Source organism: Tachysurus fulvidraco, chromosome 21 (assembly GCF_022655615.1).
Source record: "Tachysurus fulvidraco isolate hzauxx_2018 chromosome 21, HZAU_PFXX_2.0, whole genome shotgun sequence".
NCBI classification, from domain to species: domain Eukaryota; kingdom Metazoa; phylum Chordata; class Actinopteri; order Siluriformes; family Bagridae; genus Tachysurus; species Tachysurus fulvidraco.
Genome location: NC_062538.1, coordinates 9,566,014 through 9,584,004, shown reverse-complemented (window position 1 = coordinate 9,584,004; position 17,991 = coordinate 9,566,014). Strand labels below are relative to the sequence as shown.

Genomic DNA, 17,991 nt, shown 5'->3' with positions numbered 1-17,991 from the left:
GATGGGACACGACCTTCAAGCCAACCTTCCGTCCCCGGTATTTATTGCCCCATTCACCACCCCCTGAATGCCCCCTATCTTGTCAATATGTCTCCACTGGTTTCCGCCAATAGAGTGGGTCCACATGTCACTCAGCTCAGGACACCCAGACATCCAAAGGACTATATAACTCTTCAGGAACACTTTCTGGTGGCTCTTTATAGCCAAGGATGTTAAAACCTAGATCTTGTTGAAACCTAGATCTTGGGTAAGCAAACAAGACATTCTTAATCCAACAAGTTTTCATTCCAATAGAAGCCACAGTTCTACAAACTGATTAAACAGATGGAATCAGCTGTTGCTCATACATGATAAGAATGAATGGACCAAATGCTGGCTCACCTCTAAGCCAGAGCCCCCACTTAAGACAGAGCCCTCACCATCACTTAATGGCCTGGGCTATTAAGGCATGCATGAGGTGGCCTTTGCAAATCAGATTTGTGAGTAACTGTTCCTCTGCTTATGTAGAAAGTGTTCCCTGCAGATGATGGGGAACAGGAGATGAGGCAGAAAACCATGGCAGAAACAAGGCCACGTCCGGCCAACATACCTAACTATTCCAGGCTCCTCTGTGTATCACCAGACTACCAGTGAGTCCAACTTTGGGAAGAAGCAGACAGAAAACAACTACTTGAAACACAGTTGGATGCAGGTGCTGCTAATTGAAGGAAAGAATCTTCTGCCAGTGGTGCCTTCATTGCCAGTGCAGATCCCACTGTGCAGGACATTATGGACTACACCCAGAACCCTGACGTGATCCTAAAAAGGATCCTCCCCAAAACACAAGATGCCCCTTTCTGTTTTAGTTAACATTTGAACTCTGCCAGTTGTTGCAGGTTAAGCATACAGTATCAAGACCACTACTGTCTACCACCCACTAACAAATGTCCCGGTTGAAAGGTTCAATCAGACAGAGGACTCTATGCTGGGTGGTAGAGGAATAAGTTAGGAACTGGGAGCTCCTACTTCCCTATGTCCTGTTGGCAGTACACAAGACATGGATAACCAAGACCAAACATAGCAATGCAATTCCATTCTCAGGTCTCTACAAATTAGCAGTGACTAGACTTCATAGTTTTGGTAAAGGTGTGTGTAAGCACTGGCCAATGAGGTGGCTTTTTTTTAAATTGGTTGTTCAGGTACACGGTTGTTCAAGTACACAGAGTTAATAATCTGAAATATGAACCTCTACAATCAGTATGACATTGCTACATTTGTGTTTATTACAGAAGAAGAATGGTGCACAAGGATTTCATTAAATTTGAAGAGCATAATTATGGTTATAATTAGTCCTTTCGAGAAGTAAATGATAGATGAAGCATAATTATCTGTAAAAATACTGTGTCATGCTTGATATTAGAAGGAAAAATAAATATACAGTACGTAGGATGAACATACCAAAATATATTTATAGTGCTAAAATAGACCAAATGTACTAAAGTAAAATAGATTTTAGGAGTGTTGTAATGCAACTGAAAAATTAATGAATAATTATTGTAAGATTCAGGAAAATATTTTTTTTTTCAGATGGAAAAACACAACGAAATCTGCTAATAGCTCTTGGTTAGATTACCCAAGGTAATCTAGGTAATTACCCAGAGGTTTTCCATACAAGACATTGGAAGTGAAAAACTACTCCATGAGATCCATGCAGACCTGGAAGGGCTGTTCCAAATATTTCATATTACTAAAATATCCAGTCTTAGCATAATTCTTCCTGAACCACTTTTCCTTTGTATTTAGTCAAATTAAATGCACTGTTGTGTTCTGTGTGAATTGTCACAGTTGAGAGAGTCTATTAAACACCCAGTATCATATGGATTTCCTTAGACATAAAAATTTCCTGCCCTAAGTAATCTAATGTTTTTTCCCCATGTTCATGATAAATTGAATATATTTTTACTGGGTGTGGAATGATCTTAATACAGTTCTCTGTTATTACTCACAGGTTTTCACCTATGCAGAAATCCTGCGAAGGTCTTGGGGCAACTACCTTACTATGAATAATACAAACATTTGTTCCTATTTTGCATAAGTGTGCATTTGTGAATTATAATTTAAGTGCTTTAATAAAGTGCCAACCCATTGGCTTGTAGGTAGTTTAAGCCTGTTTGGATTGCTTTAATTCCCAAAAAAATTATATTTATAAAAATTATATTGTGTAAATGACATGAAAAGTACCCTTCATTTAGGGCCTCTTCCTTGTAACCAAATGCACCAGCTTCATTTTAATGTTTTTCACAGACAAAGGTTTACCAACTCTTGTCAGGGAAGTATGCTGAGATACAGTTGTTGCTTTGATCCCACCATGAAGGGATTCAGGTATAGATTATGGCTTCATCTTCACCTTCAAACAAAATCTCTAGTTCAAGGTTTCCGCAGGTCAATTCCAGAGACTCTTCTCAAATGTTTCCTTCTTCCCTATCAAGAATTTGATCCATTTCTGGTCCAATTGCAAGTGAAAGAAGCCAAAGATTTAACCATACTCAATCTGTGGAGCAAATACAGTACAACTCATCTAGATCTACAAAAGTGATAAATGTCTTTCACTACTATTGGTAACTATGACTACCTACATGTTTTGACTAAATGTTGGTTATATGCTGTATGTCAAAATGTTTCCTTGTGTAATTTATGTATTAACAAAAAATCAAATGTATTATTCATCTGTAATATCTGCACAAAAATGTGTTTTGTTTGTCAGAAAGAGTGTTTGACAGATACCTGGTTATACAACGCTACCATCATTATGACTATTTCAATATCTTTCTTTTGGGCTTTCATTTTCGAGAAAGGGTTATTTTATATTTTAAATTGCAACTTAGCAAATGAGAATTACAGATGAAAACAGTTGAAAAATAATACTACAACAATTAAATTTTGTTGACATTTAACAAGCACATTTTCCCATTACTTTATCCTGAAAAACCTATAAACAATGTTCATGTATAACCCTGCACCATCTTTTAAAAAATAAATAGATAAATAGATCACTAAACAAGTGACTTTTCACTGTCACTACAAGAGCACTTAGTTTAATGAAGTATGTACATCATGAAACCTATTTATATTGTTGAGGTAAAAACAACAATATACTATATAAACTAAATTTAACTAAATAAATATAGAGAAAAACAACAACAATCTTGTCATGCCCTCTGGTGGACTCTGGCTGTAAAACCTCTTCTATGACATGAAAAAGAGATATGGTCATCAAACATTATTTAGTTTTTCTTGCACTGAAATTGGGATGATTTATATATTATGCCAGGAATAACACATCATATACTGTGCTCTTATAGAAAAATAGTATATGCTAGGGTGTTGTGGTTTGGCCCAAAATTAATTTTATTATTTTCATATTACAGTGTGTGCTATTTCTCCTATACCTATTGTTCTTTTGAAAGTTTTTTTAATTAATTAAATTAATTAATTAATTAATTAATTAATTAATTAATTTTTACTATATTTAAAGTGTAATATCCATATCTCTTTGAGTGACTGAGAACCCAGAAAGCAAAAAGTACTCATCAACATGATTCCCATGTTATGACTTATGTGATAACTATTACCTAAATATTCCTTATGATTAACACTCTCCAAATCAACATATGATGTTTTCTTTGCTAAACAACATGTTTGTTAATCCATGGATTGTTAGACATTTTATGGGGCACATTTGCCATGTACTGTATGTCAGTGCGAATGAGGTGTTGCCACGGGAAAAATAACATACAAAACCTATTACATTTGCATAATCCTACCCTTTCATGGATGTTACTGCAAGAACTACTGTCAGAGCCATGCTGTTACTGAAAATAAATGCAGACCTTCTGATTTAAGAAGTCAAAATATTTAGCAGTCTTTTTTTTTGTTTAATAAAATGACTAAAGTGCATGTGCATAACATCCAAGTATTTCAAAAATCCTAATGGTGAATTACAAAGCAGGTAGAAACAGTAAGTAAAAACATTGATCTGTCTGTATTAAATAATATGGCTAAAAATTTGACAACAGAGCACCATTGCACGTCGGCTGTGGATTTGAGGTCTTTTCAAAAGCAACTCTTGTAAATGGCAAATATGTGTGCTTAAAATCTAAAAAAGATGCCAGACCATAAAGTAGTGAACAGCTGCGTTCCTGCAAATTTATTTGTACAGATAAATACCACATGCACAGGGCTATTTTCAAGTTTAATATGTAGGACTATTTGCTCAGTAATGAATAGGGATTTAAGTGGCCAGATTGAAGTGCCTACATTAAAAGGAGCAGAGTTAGCCAATCGTAATTTTTTCAGCATGGGAGCAATAAATGAGATATTCTGTGAATGCTGAGTTTTTTAAACTAACAATAGAAACCGTACTTTGTCTCATTAGTCATCTTTTCACTGTGATGCTTTAAGCAACAAACTCTCTGGAACTGCAGTGCCTTGTGCTTTTCCACTATAGTGCAGGTCTCACCGACAATATTTATTTATACTTGTGTAGCAATTAATTATGTGAATATAGGATTAAAGTTTCAAGACTTCAGCTTAAGGAAATAAGCTGTTTTGGGTAGTGTTAGAAGAGTACTCACAGGGTAGGTATATATCTACAACTGCAGAAACTGAGTCTTTAATGCTTAAGCTACAAGCAGAAGAGGAGCATCAAGATTAATAATCAAGCAGGTCTGAAGAGCACAACATTTTCAATACATTTAAATATTTTCAGTAGAAAGCTGTAAGGAAACATGTTTACTTAGTATATATTTTGTAAATGTATTGTATATTAATAATAATAATAATAATAATAATAATAATAATATTTATATATATATATATATATATATATATATATATATATATATATATATATATATATATATATATATATATATATATTCAGTAATTACCTAATGTGTTCTTTGAGGTTATTAGTAAAAGTAGTTTAGAGAGTTTGGTAACAAACCAAAAGGTTACAGATTCAAGACTCACCAATAAGCTAACCAGAACAATCTGCTCCCATAGAAAATATGCCTACTAATAGCAAATGTGCAAATAAAATCTGTGTCATATTTTATAATGGACTGTCTGAATCTTTGAGATTTTGCAAATGCTTACATGAACATTGGACACTCCATGTGTTTGTAATCAGCTTTTTTCACCACAATGATTATTTGTTGTAGCCCCAGTCGTGTGACATACAGACATGAATCCCTCTCACAGACGATTTAATAAATGTGATTAAGAACAGCATTCCTACTCATGCAGCTGCCTAATGCAATTCTGACCTGGTCATCTAAATCGGAGTCACCTCATTACATTCACTCCTCCCTCATAAACATGAGAAAATAAAACAGTTTGACCAGAATATATGGCCAATTTGAAGTATTACTACATGAAGTGCAAGCATGAAACCTCAGTGTGCACTGGTTCTGGTCCTGCTGGTCATCTTATCACTGCACTGTAAGTTTTCTTAATAAGCTTTGGCTTTATGTTAATCTGTCTAGAAATGTTTTGGTATAACTTTGTGTTGTTGTGGGTAAAAATGAAAAAGAAATATAATAAGAAGCAGGATGCTTTGTCTGTGGAATCTAATTTATAAATACATCTCAGGATACCCATGGCAAGCTACAAACATAGCATCAATCATAAAAAGAATGTAATCGTTTAAGTTGAGTTTTCAAATCTAATGGTATGACTCAACAACAGCACCTCTGACAGTAGTTTAGCTTTAATTGAATAATATATCTATATATTTTAAAAATACAAGCTTTTAATGGCTTTGTAACACTAGACACTCTTCTGTACAGAGACATTTATTCTTTATCGTTTCTTAGTAACATAAACTTCATTTTCATGAATAAAGAGAGGTAATAAAGAAATGCTGATCATGGAAAGACTATGAAATATAACAGGCATTAACATGTCTTCACAGATCTTCCAATAAATTAAATGTATAAAAACAAGACATTTCATTGAATAATAAATAAAAAATTGTAAATGCTTGCAAAATGGTTGTTAGGAATGTAATAAGAATGAATCAGTGTTGGGTTGGTAACATTGGACCATATCAAACAGTGTGGATTATATTTCCATAACAGGATGACCCTGTTTTTCCTTAATTGGTATACTGTATTGACAGGGATACAAATTAATGTCATTTGATTTAAGCTAAAGGAAATGAAGCTGTATCGTTCCCTTGGAGCTGTGCTGCCCTCAATGGAGTTTGCAGACAAGGATCGTGTCTGCCTTCAGAACTCTACTTTGGACCATTAGGCTGTGGAAAGGAATCTTTGTGAGTATCTTATTTATGATAGTCTTAAATATTGTCCATGTCACAACAATTATTAAAATCATGTATAAATTATAAGTAATATTGCCATTTCATTGCCACAAAGTATTGTATGTATTTATTTTTCCAGATGCTGTGTGTCGTTTTTCCTTTAAGTGCTGAAAATTAAATTAAACAGCAGAGGTACCTGAGGTCCTGACCATCATGTGATTTTAATAACAACCAAACCCCTGGAACCAACAAGGAGTTTAAATTTACCAAGTGTGTGTGTGTGTGTGTGTGTGTGTGTGTGTGTGTGTGTGTGTGTGTGTGTGTGTGTGTGTGTGTGTGTGTGTGTGCGTGTGCGTGTGTGTGTGTTTGTTTGTGTTTGTGTTTTAATGCTAATTAACCTTTGCTGCACCTACTATTACTGTTATGCGTTTTTTTCCGATTAATTAATAGGTCATGCTTCATATTTATAGAATTAGGTATGAATAATGTTGCAGTATTCAACAAAAATTGTGTGTGTTATACATTGTGTGTTATATTAAATGTAACTTTGAAATCATTTTGCATTCATAACTTTTTATATTTTTATATTTAATGTTACTCACCTCACAACACATTAACATTTTAATTTGAGTTATAGTCATTAATCAGAGTTGTGCTTTTTTGATAAATAGTACTGTATTTAACACTAAATCTATTTTAGTTTTTAAAATAAATGAAAAACAACAATTTTCAGTAGATGAACAGTAAGAAAATAAACAACACAAACTAAATGACAGTAATAAATATGCACCAGCTGTTTAGAATTAATGTACTTGTATGGACTGGACTGTCATGTGTCCTGACAAAAACACATCATTTGTAAAAACAAAGACAAAATCTGTTACTGAATATCACAAAACTGTGGTTTTAACAATTACTACAGTAAAGACCGATCTCCTTTAATAAGCATCAGCAAAATAAATAAATAATTATTTTATGCATAAAGAATGTTTTAACATATTAAATAAATATGTAGATGTCGAAGGGTACTTGTAGGCTAGAGTAATTATAGATTTTTTTTAGCCTAGGCCACAGGTTTCAAAGACACGGTCCTGGGATACTCCCTGTCCTCTACATTTCCTTGCTTCTATTCCATTAACAGTCATTGTGAGTTCATCTGGGTACTAAAATATGCAGAATGGGTGGGTGGTACACTATGGGTGGTACACCTAATGTACATTATACATGTACATACACAATGTGTGAATGTTTTGTACAAGGTGTCCTAGGTGTTGTGCAGGGTGTTGATGGACTGGTGTCCCATAACTAGTATCCCACATCTTCAGCAACCTAACTCCAGATCCATCTCAACCCAGATCAGAAGAAAGTACTTAATGAAAATGAAACAAACAAACAAACAAACAAACAAACAAACAAACAAACAAACAAACAAACAAACAAATAAACAAATGATTGGATGGATAGATGAATGGATGAATTACTTTGCAAACATTTAAGTATATCAGTTTTATGTCACAGTCATTTTGTTTTATTATATAAATATAAATAATCAATGCAAAACTCAAATCTGCAAAAAAATAATAGGAGGTAACTAGATGAGTACTTCTTGGCCCGTGGGTTAATCTCTGATCTGGCAACACTGGAATCTGCTAAACTATTCACGTGTCCGGAAGTAAATAAAATTCCCGCGTACGCGGTAGAGTGTTTCCAGGGTGATCCACTGTGCGCCACCATGGATGATCTTTATTTAGACAACATTGACGAATATGTTAACGATCAGAATAAAATTGTAAGTCGTGTATCGTATTCTTTTGGCCGTACGATCTCTTTTTGTTTGTAATAAATTCAGTTTCTTAGCTTAATACATTTAATAACTCTAAAAAGCTAGCTAGCACTGCAGTATTGGACGGAGGGAAACTGTTGTATTTTTGTTAATAATGTCGTAATTTTGCTTCTCTGCGAATGTAGAGCGAATGTAGACAAAGCTAATTGAGACGTCTAATCAGTGTTATTCTACCTTATCGCTTATTGATAATTATTATCACTAGTTTGATGTTTTCTGGACCTAGCTGGTTTAAGCTGTACACCTGGCGCATGCGCAGTCATATGTATAGACAGAAAGCGTGGTTTTGACTTGGTTTTAGTTTTTTGCTTAATTAAGTTGTGTTTTGTAACTTTATGGCAGATAAACATCTTTACATGGGGGGGGGGGGGTTTAAAGAATACAAACTTTTTGTGATTGTGATTGCTGTTTTATATTTGATTGAAAAAGACTCATATTACACATTTTATAGTGTGTATTTATTTATTTAACATGTAAAATGTTAACAGCAGCCATTTTATAGTATTTAACATGTAAGGAATATGCTTTAAAAAGTAAATAATAAACAATACGGTGTTATGATTGTGTGATTATTCTCCTACAGCAACTCCTGAGCTGTTTGTTCCTTTCTTCCTTGCCAAGTTGGCATTTTTTTATTTATTAATAAAAGCATGACTGCATATGATTTTTTAAAATATATATATAAAAAAAATATAATTTAATGCTGTGGAACATCAGCGAAACTGGTAGTTACTGTTATCACTTACGTTATTGCAGGTATATACAGTTGTTCCTTCCCCTACATTTTTTTATTTTGTTTGTTTTGCTCTGCTTTACTGTCAGAGGTGCTGTTTTAAAAAACTGTATGATGACTTTTAGTTTTCTTGCTCATTTGTAAAGATTTTTTTCCCACAAAAATACATTTACTGTGCCCAAAATGACATTATATACTCTATATGGTTAATATACTCTGAACGTGAATAAACATGGTGTCAGATTTAAGATGCTTCGAGATGCTTTAAAATGTTAAAACTACATCTGTTTGATATACAGACCAATTATATCCTGCCAACAGTAGATTTCCAATTTTTCCAGATATTTACCTATTACACCGATTTTGTCCAAACAGGTCACCTATAAATGGCTGAGTCTTACCCTTGGTGTCCATGTTAACACAGCTAAACAGTAAGTCTCCTTCTTTGGTGGCATTTAATTTGAACAAACTTATTGTTGTTGTTGAATTGGATTTATTGGATTTGTTGCAGGATGCTGTATCACTACATAGAGCAGCGACGAAAGGAGAGTTCTGGAAATACTCTGCATGCAACTTACTTGATCTCTGGGAAGTGCTTGGAGAATGGGAGCATGGTGAGCTCAGACACTCCTTGAATCAATGGAAATTCTTACTAAATATTATAAGTTAAAAAGATGTCAGTATTTGCTGTTTCAAAATTTACAGAATGCCCTGATTTACCTTCATCAATCTGACCATGAAAATAGCCATTGATTCTGACATAAATAAATTAGAATAATATAATTTCTTGGACAGACATTGCTGTTAGTGAAGATTGGAACAAGTATTCATGGTCATTAAAATCCATGCTTTTACAAATGCTACAAAGTACATTTTCTGATTTTTCTGTCATTTCCTCTAGTGTCATAAGGTGTCAGTAGTGCGTGAAGACAAACTTGCGGGTATGTTTCTTTACCTTATAGTGTTCTGCAATTAAGAAACACCAGACAGCATGGCGAGACAGTTGAATAGGCTAAACATGAACACTAATTCTTTCCACCACATGTGTATGCAGAAACCTCTTATTAACTCCACAGAACCTTCTTTATTCAAGTCATACTTTTAACCATTTATACTCTTAAGTTACACTTAATGTTATGACAGTCCACAAAAAATATACTTTATAGCAGCTATAAACAAGTTTTACTATTCTCTTTTTTTACCTTTCTTGAATTTAGTAAAATAAACAAAAATTTAGTAAAATAAACAAATTGTATAAGGTGTTGGGCTACTGATCGGAAGGTCATGGGTTCGAACCCCAGGTCCACCAAGCTGACACTGCTGGGCCCCTGAGCAAGGCCCTTAACCCTCAGTTGTAAGTCACTCTGGATAAGGGTGTCTTCTAAATGCCGTAAATGTTAACCCATTTATGTGGCATGTCCTTATACAAGTCCCTGTGTATGTTTTTAAATTAGAAATGATAATAAGCCTTTAACTTGCCTAGCAGCTGGAGCTGTCGAGTTATTGTCCATGTAATTATTTTGTCTTTCGATATTTGAGGTATTAACCACAAAAAAGATTTAATCAAAACTAGTTTGGATATATTTGTGTGTCTTGTGCCATAATCACTGGGTGATTAAACAATGAAAAGAGTTTATTTTTGTCGTTCTTTCAATCACACTAGTATTACTATTAGATCTTGGTGTCAGCATTAAAGTTTTGAACCTTTTGTAATTATGTTGGAGCTGATTCCTTTGTATCCTCAATCTTCAATCTTTTCCAGATGTAAAATCCAAACTGGATGTAATGAGTAGTGTGCATGTGTACAGCGTGCAGAAAGCTGAGCTGAAGGACAGTGCACCACTTTACAGTACTGATTACGATGCTATGAAAGAGAACCTTAAAAACTGCAACAAGTATGTGAATGTTTATGATTTTAAAGAATGATTCTGATTGTAATACATTTATTTCTAATAAGTTGTTGGAACAGTATATGCTTTAAGGGATGTTTATGTAACATTTATAAAAGGAGTTTATAGTGTTAATTCTGGACTTAACACATAATTCTGGACTATTCTTAAAGCTGCTCTAATGAAAGTGATGACTAACCTATTTTAAGGCTGCCTCACAATTTGAAACATAACTACAGGTGGGTAAAAATGACTGTCATTCTCTTATAAATAAAAATATAATCATTGGCAAATATAGTTTAGGAATAATAAAATATATCAAGATGTGCTTTATTATGAAAATAATATACTTTGAGGAAGTAAAAGTAAGTCCATTTCATCATGCCTCCCTGTCTCTGATTTCATATTACACCTCCAAGTGTGTTTTAATCCTTATTGCTTACACTATGTATACAGGCTTATTGGTCAGAATGTAGTAGTAGATTGTCTGTTTACACTATTTTTTCTTCTTTTTATAATTATCACCTTAATCATGTCATGTTTTGTGAATGCAGCTTTGAAGGGAAGACATGGAATATTAGTTGTGGATGAACATGGACTACCTGATCAAAACATTATATATTTAGAACAAAAGAAAACATTTTAGGCTGTGGTTACCCATAGGCTGTGTTACTATCTATTAGTAACTAGGATTTTCCCATTTAAATATTTCTCTTGTCATTTCTAAGTCAATTTTTAGTCATTTAGAACACCTGAAAAGACTTATAAACTATCTTAAAGTTAAGTTTTATTTTGTAACTAAATAATCGCTCTTTTCTTTTTAGTAAATTGTTGTTTTCTCGGAGCCTTAAAGCATTATTGTAGCTCTAACAGAGTATTTCTCTGTTCACAGGTACAGTGCGATTCGCTGTGCCGCTGCTGTACAGATGTCCACAGCAGAGTTACAGAGAGCTCAAGAAAAGACTTTGTCTAATGCAACTGACAAAGAAGCCACTAAACCTGTTGTCAACAACTGCACTGCACCTGTTTCCAAACCCACCTCCAAACAGCCGAAAGGCATCATGGGAATGTTTTCAAGTAAAAACTCTACTAAAAGTGAAGAGCAGAGCAGTGAGGTGAAGGTGGAGCAGACGGATGAACCATCTCTGGTAAATGAAGTCATAGCACAGTCAGCACAAAACATAATTTTGCTCAAGAACACTATTCTATTATCCAGATAATGCCTTCAGTGGTGTTGTGTGTGTATTGTGAGTGAAACCAAAATGTAGTGATAAGGAAGAAAGACACGTTAAACTTTTTAATTCTGCCAATTTTTAGCTTTTTTTTTCCTTTTGTCTTTTATTTTTTATTTTTTTTATCCTTTTGAATTTAGTATTAATCTAGACTTTTGTCAGAAATAGTTATAGTTGTATTTCTTGTCATTGTAATTCCTTGTTGTTATTAAAATTGTGAAATGTTTACAGTTTTAAAAAATATCTTACAGGAGAAAATGACAGACTTTACTGAGCTCAAAGCTTCTTCTCTTCATGTATCTCAGCTGTGAAGATTTAGCATCTTGAAATCTGGTTTCCCCCACAATATTTGTTTGACTAGAGCGCTGAAGCATTACAGCCATTTTAACAGCCAGTATCTGATTACAAACCAACTTGATTAGACTTCTGTCTGTTTTGATACAGCACATGATTTTCCAAAAACCTGAGCCAAAGCCTGACATTTATTGTGTAATGAAATCAGACCTTAGTCTGGGGATAGACTTGAAAATGCTGAAAAAACACTGGTTTTAGTCCAATATGACAGAGATTGAGCAACTTTACTAGGAAGAATAATTAAAATTAAAAAACAATTTGAAACATTTTCCAGTTGCTTTGTAGCCATAGCTGGAGCATAGTAATGTACATCTTCCAATGTTAGACATGTTGTTATAATAACATTATAGGCATGTATCAGGTGGTAACTAATCCAGTTATATCTATTTCAGTTCCAGGTAAAACCACAAAAGGTAAAGGGTGGTTAATAGTTATGCAAGAATTACGTATGGAATTCAGAATTCTGATATAAAAATCTTGTAATAATAAACATTTCCATTTCAGGCTGAAAGACCCAAAACCAAGGCATCTTCCAAAGCTAGCACTATGAACATTTTTTTCGGGAAAGCAGCTGACAGTGAGTATTAATATATCTATTAAACTTGTTCAGCAAGCTCTCATTTCCATTTTTGACCTCTATTTAATCTGTGATTTATAGAAAAGGTTCAGAAACCAGACAAAAACATAAAAGAAAAGGCAGATGGGGCTCCAACATCATCAGCTGCAGGAAGCACAAAAGAGACTTCACCCAAACCTAAACAGGACATAAAGGTGGAGATACCGAAGGAGGTTGAAGTGATTAAAGATGACTCCAAAGATAGCCGGAGGTGGGCTTTAGATATTCTCTCTGGAATGAACTTGTTTATATAAGAGCATCAGGGCAGTATATAACTTTATACAGTAAAATAACTCCATCTATTTAGACAATATTACTGTTGTACTATTTTTAGAAGGTGCTCACATGGGTGCAGCATATTTGACTTGTGTTGAGAGAAAAAAAATCCCTCTTTAAACAGTAAAACAAAGCGACTGCAGCATTCGGACAGCGAAGATGAGCAAGTGGAGAGTCAGATGAAAAAGAGACGGAGGATAAAAAAGCCACAGCCTGACAGCAGTGATGATGATGGTAGGTTATGCAAAGGAAATTTCCACCTGCAGGAAATTTCACAATAGTTATTAAATCGGACCTGACAGTATTAATCCTTTCTCCTTAGTAATTCCCGATTCTCCTCCTGCACCTGAACCGCAGACACCAAGTCCCGAAAAGCACGTGAAGAAGGAGCCAGTTTCACAAGTAAGACTCTAAAATTTAGAAAACTAACATTTAAACAATGAATGAATATTAAAGAGCATATTTGTTTATTAGCTAGTTTATTATACTGATATAAAAGAAAGCTCATTCAAACAGTGAAACATAGTGTAATGTTGGCTTTGTACCCAACTGTACTGGTTGATTAGCTAGCTAAATTAATTAACAGGTTATAATTTTAAATGAATATTAAATAAAGACTAGATTAATTCTTTGGTAGCTTTGCTTGCATTTACAGTTTAGCTATAGCATTTCATACTGGAGCCATATTAAAATCTTTACCTTATGGGTGATGTTGGTGTTTTTGTATGTTTTTCTTTTCATGTTAAAATGAATATTTTAAGACTCAAAATTCACTAAATTCTCAAAAATCTCACTAAAGACTCAAAATATCATCGATTCTGAAACTTTCTGAAACACCCTAAGCTGCTTCGTGATTGGTTGGGTGATGAACCACTTGAAGTTACTTCCACATTGTAACTGTACAGATGCTTTAAATATAACAATACATTCTCCACATAAATAAAAACCTGACTAATTTCCATAAATTTATCTCTGTAAATTTCTAATGAGCTTTAAACGTTATAATGTAACACTGGAATGTAATAATGTAGTTGGAATGAAAAATATGTATAAGCATTATAGTGTAATATGAATTGCTGATCTTCTGTTATTTACTGCAGAACTCTGAAGTTAAGAGGAGGAAGAGGAGACGGGTACTGAAGTCCAACACGTTTCTTGATGATGAAGGTTGTATTGGTAGGTTACAGTTCACAGAGGACCAGAAACTCAAATAATATGATTGATGTTTGATAACTAATGAACAGTGAAATGGAGGTACTATTACAGCCATAACATCAAGTCCCAAAGTGTTTTATTCAGTTTTGACCTGTTTTGTTAGAATTTTTTCTTCTTCATTCATTAACGAAGGAAATGTCATTCATGTAACGGTTTATATTTACATTACCTCTGTAATGTTGGTCTAATTTGAGAGCCAAGATAATTCCTGTTATCCTGCCCTGAAGACTTCTCATGGTGGAAAAACCTAATATACTGTAAAGTTAATATAAACAGAGACAGAGATTGCATAAAATCATATTAGTCACTCTGATGGACAGTGTTGTAAAAATTCCTTCATCTGTCTGTTTTTGTTTGACACTTTTTCCCCCTATTAGGCAGTTGAACAATAGAGACATTTTGTGTGTCGTCATATCTGGTAATGAGGATCATGCATGTCTGTTGCCACTTTAGTCGTAATTCATGTACTGAAGTGCATGAGTGACACTGTATGTATTTCTGGAGGAGAAACAGTTGTGTATTTGTTGTCTAGACAGGAGCATTTCTTTCATACACTAGCTTTTCTGAATTCGTGTCACGTACATTACTGGCATTTCTGAGCGTCACAAACATTCTAACAGATAACAGATGTTTGATCTGTCCGTTCAAATCGAGAGGTTATAGCCCAATGTTTTTTGCATTTATGGTCAGTGGTTTTGGTGTGGTTGGTTTTTTTTTTCGTGCTGAAATATTAGCCACAGGCAATTTTTCACCCTTATCCTAGTGGATAGTGCAAAGCCATTTCTTTTTTACAAGAAAATGAGTGAGAAATGAAGAAAACCTCATGTATGGTCAATTACATGAATATTTATACTGTAGATACTACAGTGATTGTGATGTGCATTTACTCACAAGCCGTTAAACACTACTACAAACTCTTCTGTTTTAGTAAACATGGAAGTGTGCAGTTCTCCTATGGTTAGTGTTGCTAAAAAAGAAATGCAGAGGGAATTTCTTCTGCTAATGTGCTGCTAGAGCAGTTTTGAATTTCTGTGTCTAGGGATGCAAAATGAATGGAGTGAATAGATTGTCTTATTTTATATAAATGATGAATGGCCTTTTTTTCAGTCACTGTTTTTAAAATTAGGTAATTGATTGAAAATGTTTGGTAAAATCAAGCTTTCTGTCAGAGCTGTGATTTATAGAAAACAAATGAACACATTCTGACAAAGTAGTATTAAGAGTTTAACTGCTCTATAGTATAATTGTTTTCATTTGTTTTTAACTTAGTGACCGAGAAAGGCTATGAAAGTGAATCTTACTCTGAGAGTGAAGACGAATCCAAGGCAGCTACTGAACCTTCTGAGGATTCAAGCTCACTCAAGCAGCCACACACAAGAATGAATGAAGTGAAAAAGGTCAAAGAGAAAGGACAGAAGAAGGCTTCTGCTGCTGCGAATAAAGCAACGAAACAAGCATCTATCAAAGGCTTTTTCCAAAAGAAATGAACTTCATATGTGATCTGTTGCTTTGTGACCATCCCATACTCTTATTACTGCATATTTATTGTACTGGTCTTCAGTACAATAACAAACCAGTAGGTGTCCCTGTAAGGTTTATCAGATGTTTTGGTCATTTGTTTTTCATAGAGGAAACCACTGAGATGCTGGGAATATCTTTGACTGTATGTGAAAGATTTTTGTCTGTGATTATTTAAAAAAAATCACCCATCAGTGATCACATCCTGAATATCAAATATTATTAATATTAAACTTTACTATAAACAATAAACTCTTCTATTTCTAATTACACCGTCCTCACTAGCCTTTTCATACCCACTTCTTCAGTTTTTCTTTGTACTTTGAAGGACTCATTGATGAGCCATGTGTAGATCCTAAAGATGATATAATTAGTTCAGAATGCTTGCTTTTTGCAGAATTTGTGCTTGCCAATTTTTTATTTATTTTTTATTTTTTCTAAACATTTCTACATAACGTCAGTCTCTGGCACTGTTCTTGGCCTAATTTCTAGGGGTTGTGATTTATTAAAACAAAACTGACAGCTTGGGATGGCATGGATCTGGAAATGTGTAATGAAGTCTCTCTGATCTGCTGCCATGTATGAGAATTTGAGCTTTTCATGCCAACTAGAACTTTTCCCCCTACCTTTTTTCTCCCTGGCAGTCACTAAACTTTATTTTTATAGAGTTTAGTCAGCGATTATTAAAGGTTAACACCGTTTTAAAAGAACACTTAAGCCAAGAATGAAATGTACACCAAATGTATTTAATCATCCCGACTCTTATGTTTTGTACTAGAGTTACAATTTTGATGCAAATACAGGAAGCTTATAGCCTCCAATTTAGAATAACTACACTGCCTCAGAAATTATTTGCTGCAGTCCACTATGCTATTTACATTAAAATACACAAATCAAGGTAGAAAGGTGATTCTGCTACAAGTCAGTGCCTTTATTTTCCAGTCTCCCTTATTCCTTTCACTTTTTCCTCAAGTGTATCCTGGGTATCTGCACCAGTTGATTATCAACTGGCTTCTGTCCATTCATAGGTGCATTGATTTGATTTCTTTGACACTCCTGAATTGTCTATGTCCTTGTGCTGTCATGGGCATAAACCCCAGCCATCTAAATATAATCCATATCTTTCCATCACACACACTAACTCAGGCTCAGGCTTTTCAGCCCACCAGCAAACTAAGATTTTATGTTCCCAAAGACAGTTTAAGGCTCTCCATCACCTGCCGGTTGTCTAGCTGACGTGGCATCAGACCTCCACATGATGAGCCCACAAGATAGTGCCACAGTGCCATTTTTTTCTGAGCCCAGCAGGGTGACATTGGTGGCCTTCTCATGAGATGCTCACCTGTGGATAACCACACCCTAAACCACGTCCAAAGCCTTGCTCTAGGTGCAGGCCCCAGTAATCACAATCTAGTCATTGTATACTTGATCTGTGGTAGAATGGTGCTTAAAGTGTTTTGAGGTCTGTGGCATCTTATTTTAATACATATTTTAGATGTCGGTATGTAACACTGTGTTAGAAACCACTTCTAGATACGGAGATACTGAACACCAAACACCACAGCACTAGTAAAACTACATCTGTGGGGCAGTGTCTGTATAACTCAAGTCTTTAAGCTGCTGAGCAGAAGGTTGTGAGTTCAAATCACAGAACTGCTAATCTGTAACTGTTGGGTATTTAACCCAGAACTTTTTCATTGCATTGTGGTTCCGCTATAGTTGTTTTAAATTAAAAGAAAAAACAACACCTGACAAATGTAAAAGGTATCCGTTCAAATGATAAATTTTCAGGTCTTTAAGCAACTGCTTTAAATCTATAACATGTCATCTACACTATAAAACTAACAATGAAAAAAAGTTTTCTGTTTCTGTCTACTTGGTATCAATTTTATTTCAAATGTTTATCCTTCATTCATTCATTCATTTTCTACCGCTTTATCCGAACTCCTCAGTCAAACGTCTCAGTCGTCATCGGGCATCAAGGCAGGATGCACCCTGGATGGACTGCCAACCC

At 34.4% G+C, this 17,991-nt stretch overlaps 1 protein-coding gene across 1 annotated transcript; it reads left to right on the top strand.

The window, feature by feature from the left end:
* Window positions 1–7,947: 7,947 nt before the first annotated feature.
* On the top strand, window positions 7,948–16,247 carry pold3 (polymerase (DNA-directed), delta 3, accessory subunit). The gene is made up of 12 exons (XM_027160959.2): window positions 7,948–8,090; window positions 9,253–9,308; window positions 9,389–9,491; window positions 9,779–9,818; window positions 10,640–10,772; window positions 11,659–11,914; window positions 12,857–12,929; window positions 13,011–13,179; window positions 13,369–13,478; window positions 13,567–13,646; window positions 14,345–14,420; window positions 15,729–16,247. Exons 1-12 carry the CDS (start codon window positions 8,034–8,036, stop codon window positions 15,944–15,946), a joined length of 1,371 nt encoding a protein of 456 aa, XP_027016760.2. The 5' UTR covers window positions 7,948–8,033; the 3' UTR covers window positions 15,947–16,247.
* Window positions 16,248–17,991: the final 1,744 nt, after the last annotated feature.

Coding starts and splice junctions, on each gene's coding strand:
- pold3 (XM_027160959.2), top strand. CDS start 8,034: ATGGATGATCTTTATTTAGACAACATTGACGAATATGTTAACGATCAG. Junction 11,915..12,856: donor AGACGGATGAACCATCTCTG/GTAAATGAAGTC, acceptor TTTCCATTTCAG/GCTGAAAGACCCAAAACCAA. Junction 13,180..13,368: donor GACTCCAAAGATAGCCGGAG/GTGGGCTTTAGA, acceptor CTCTTTAAACAG/TAAAACAAAGCGACTGCAGC.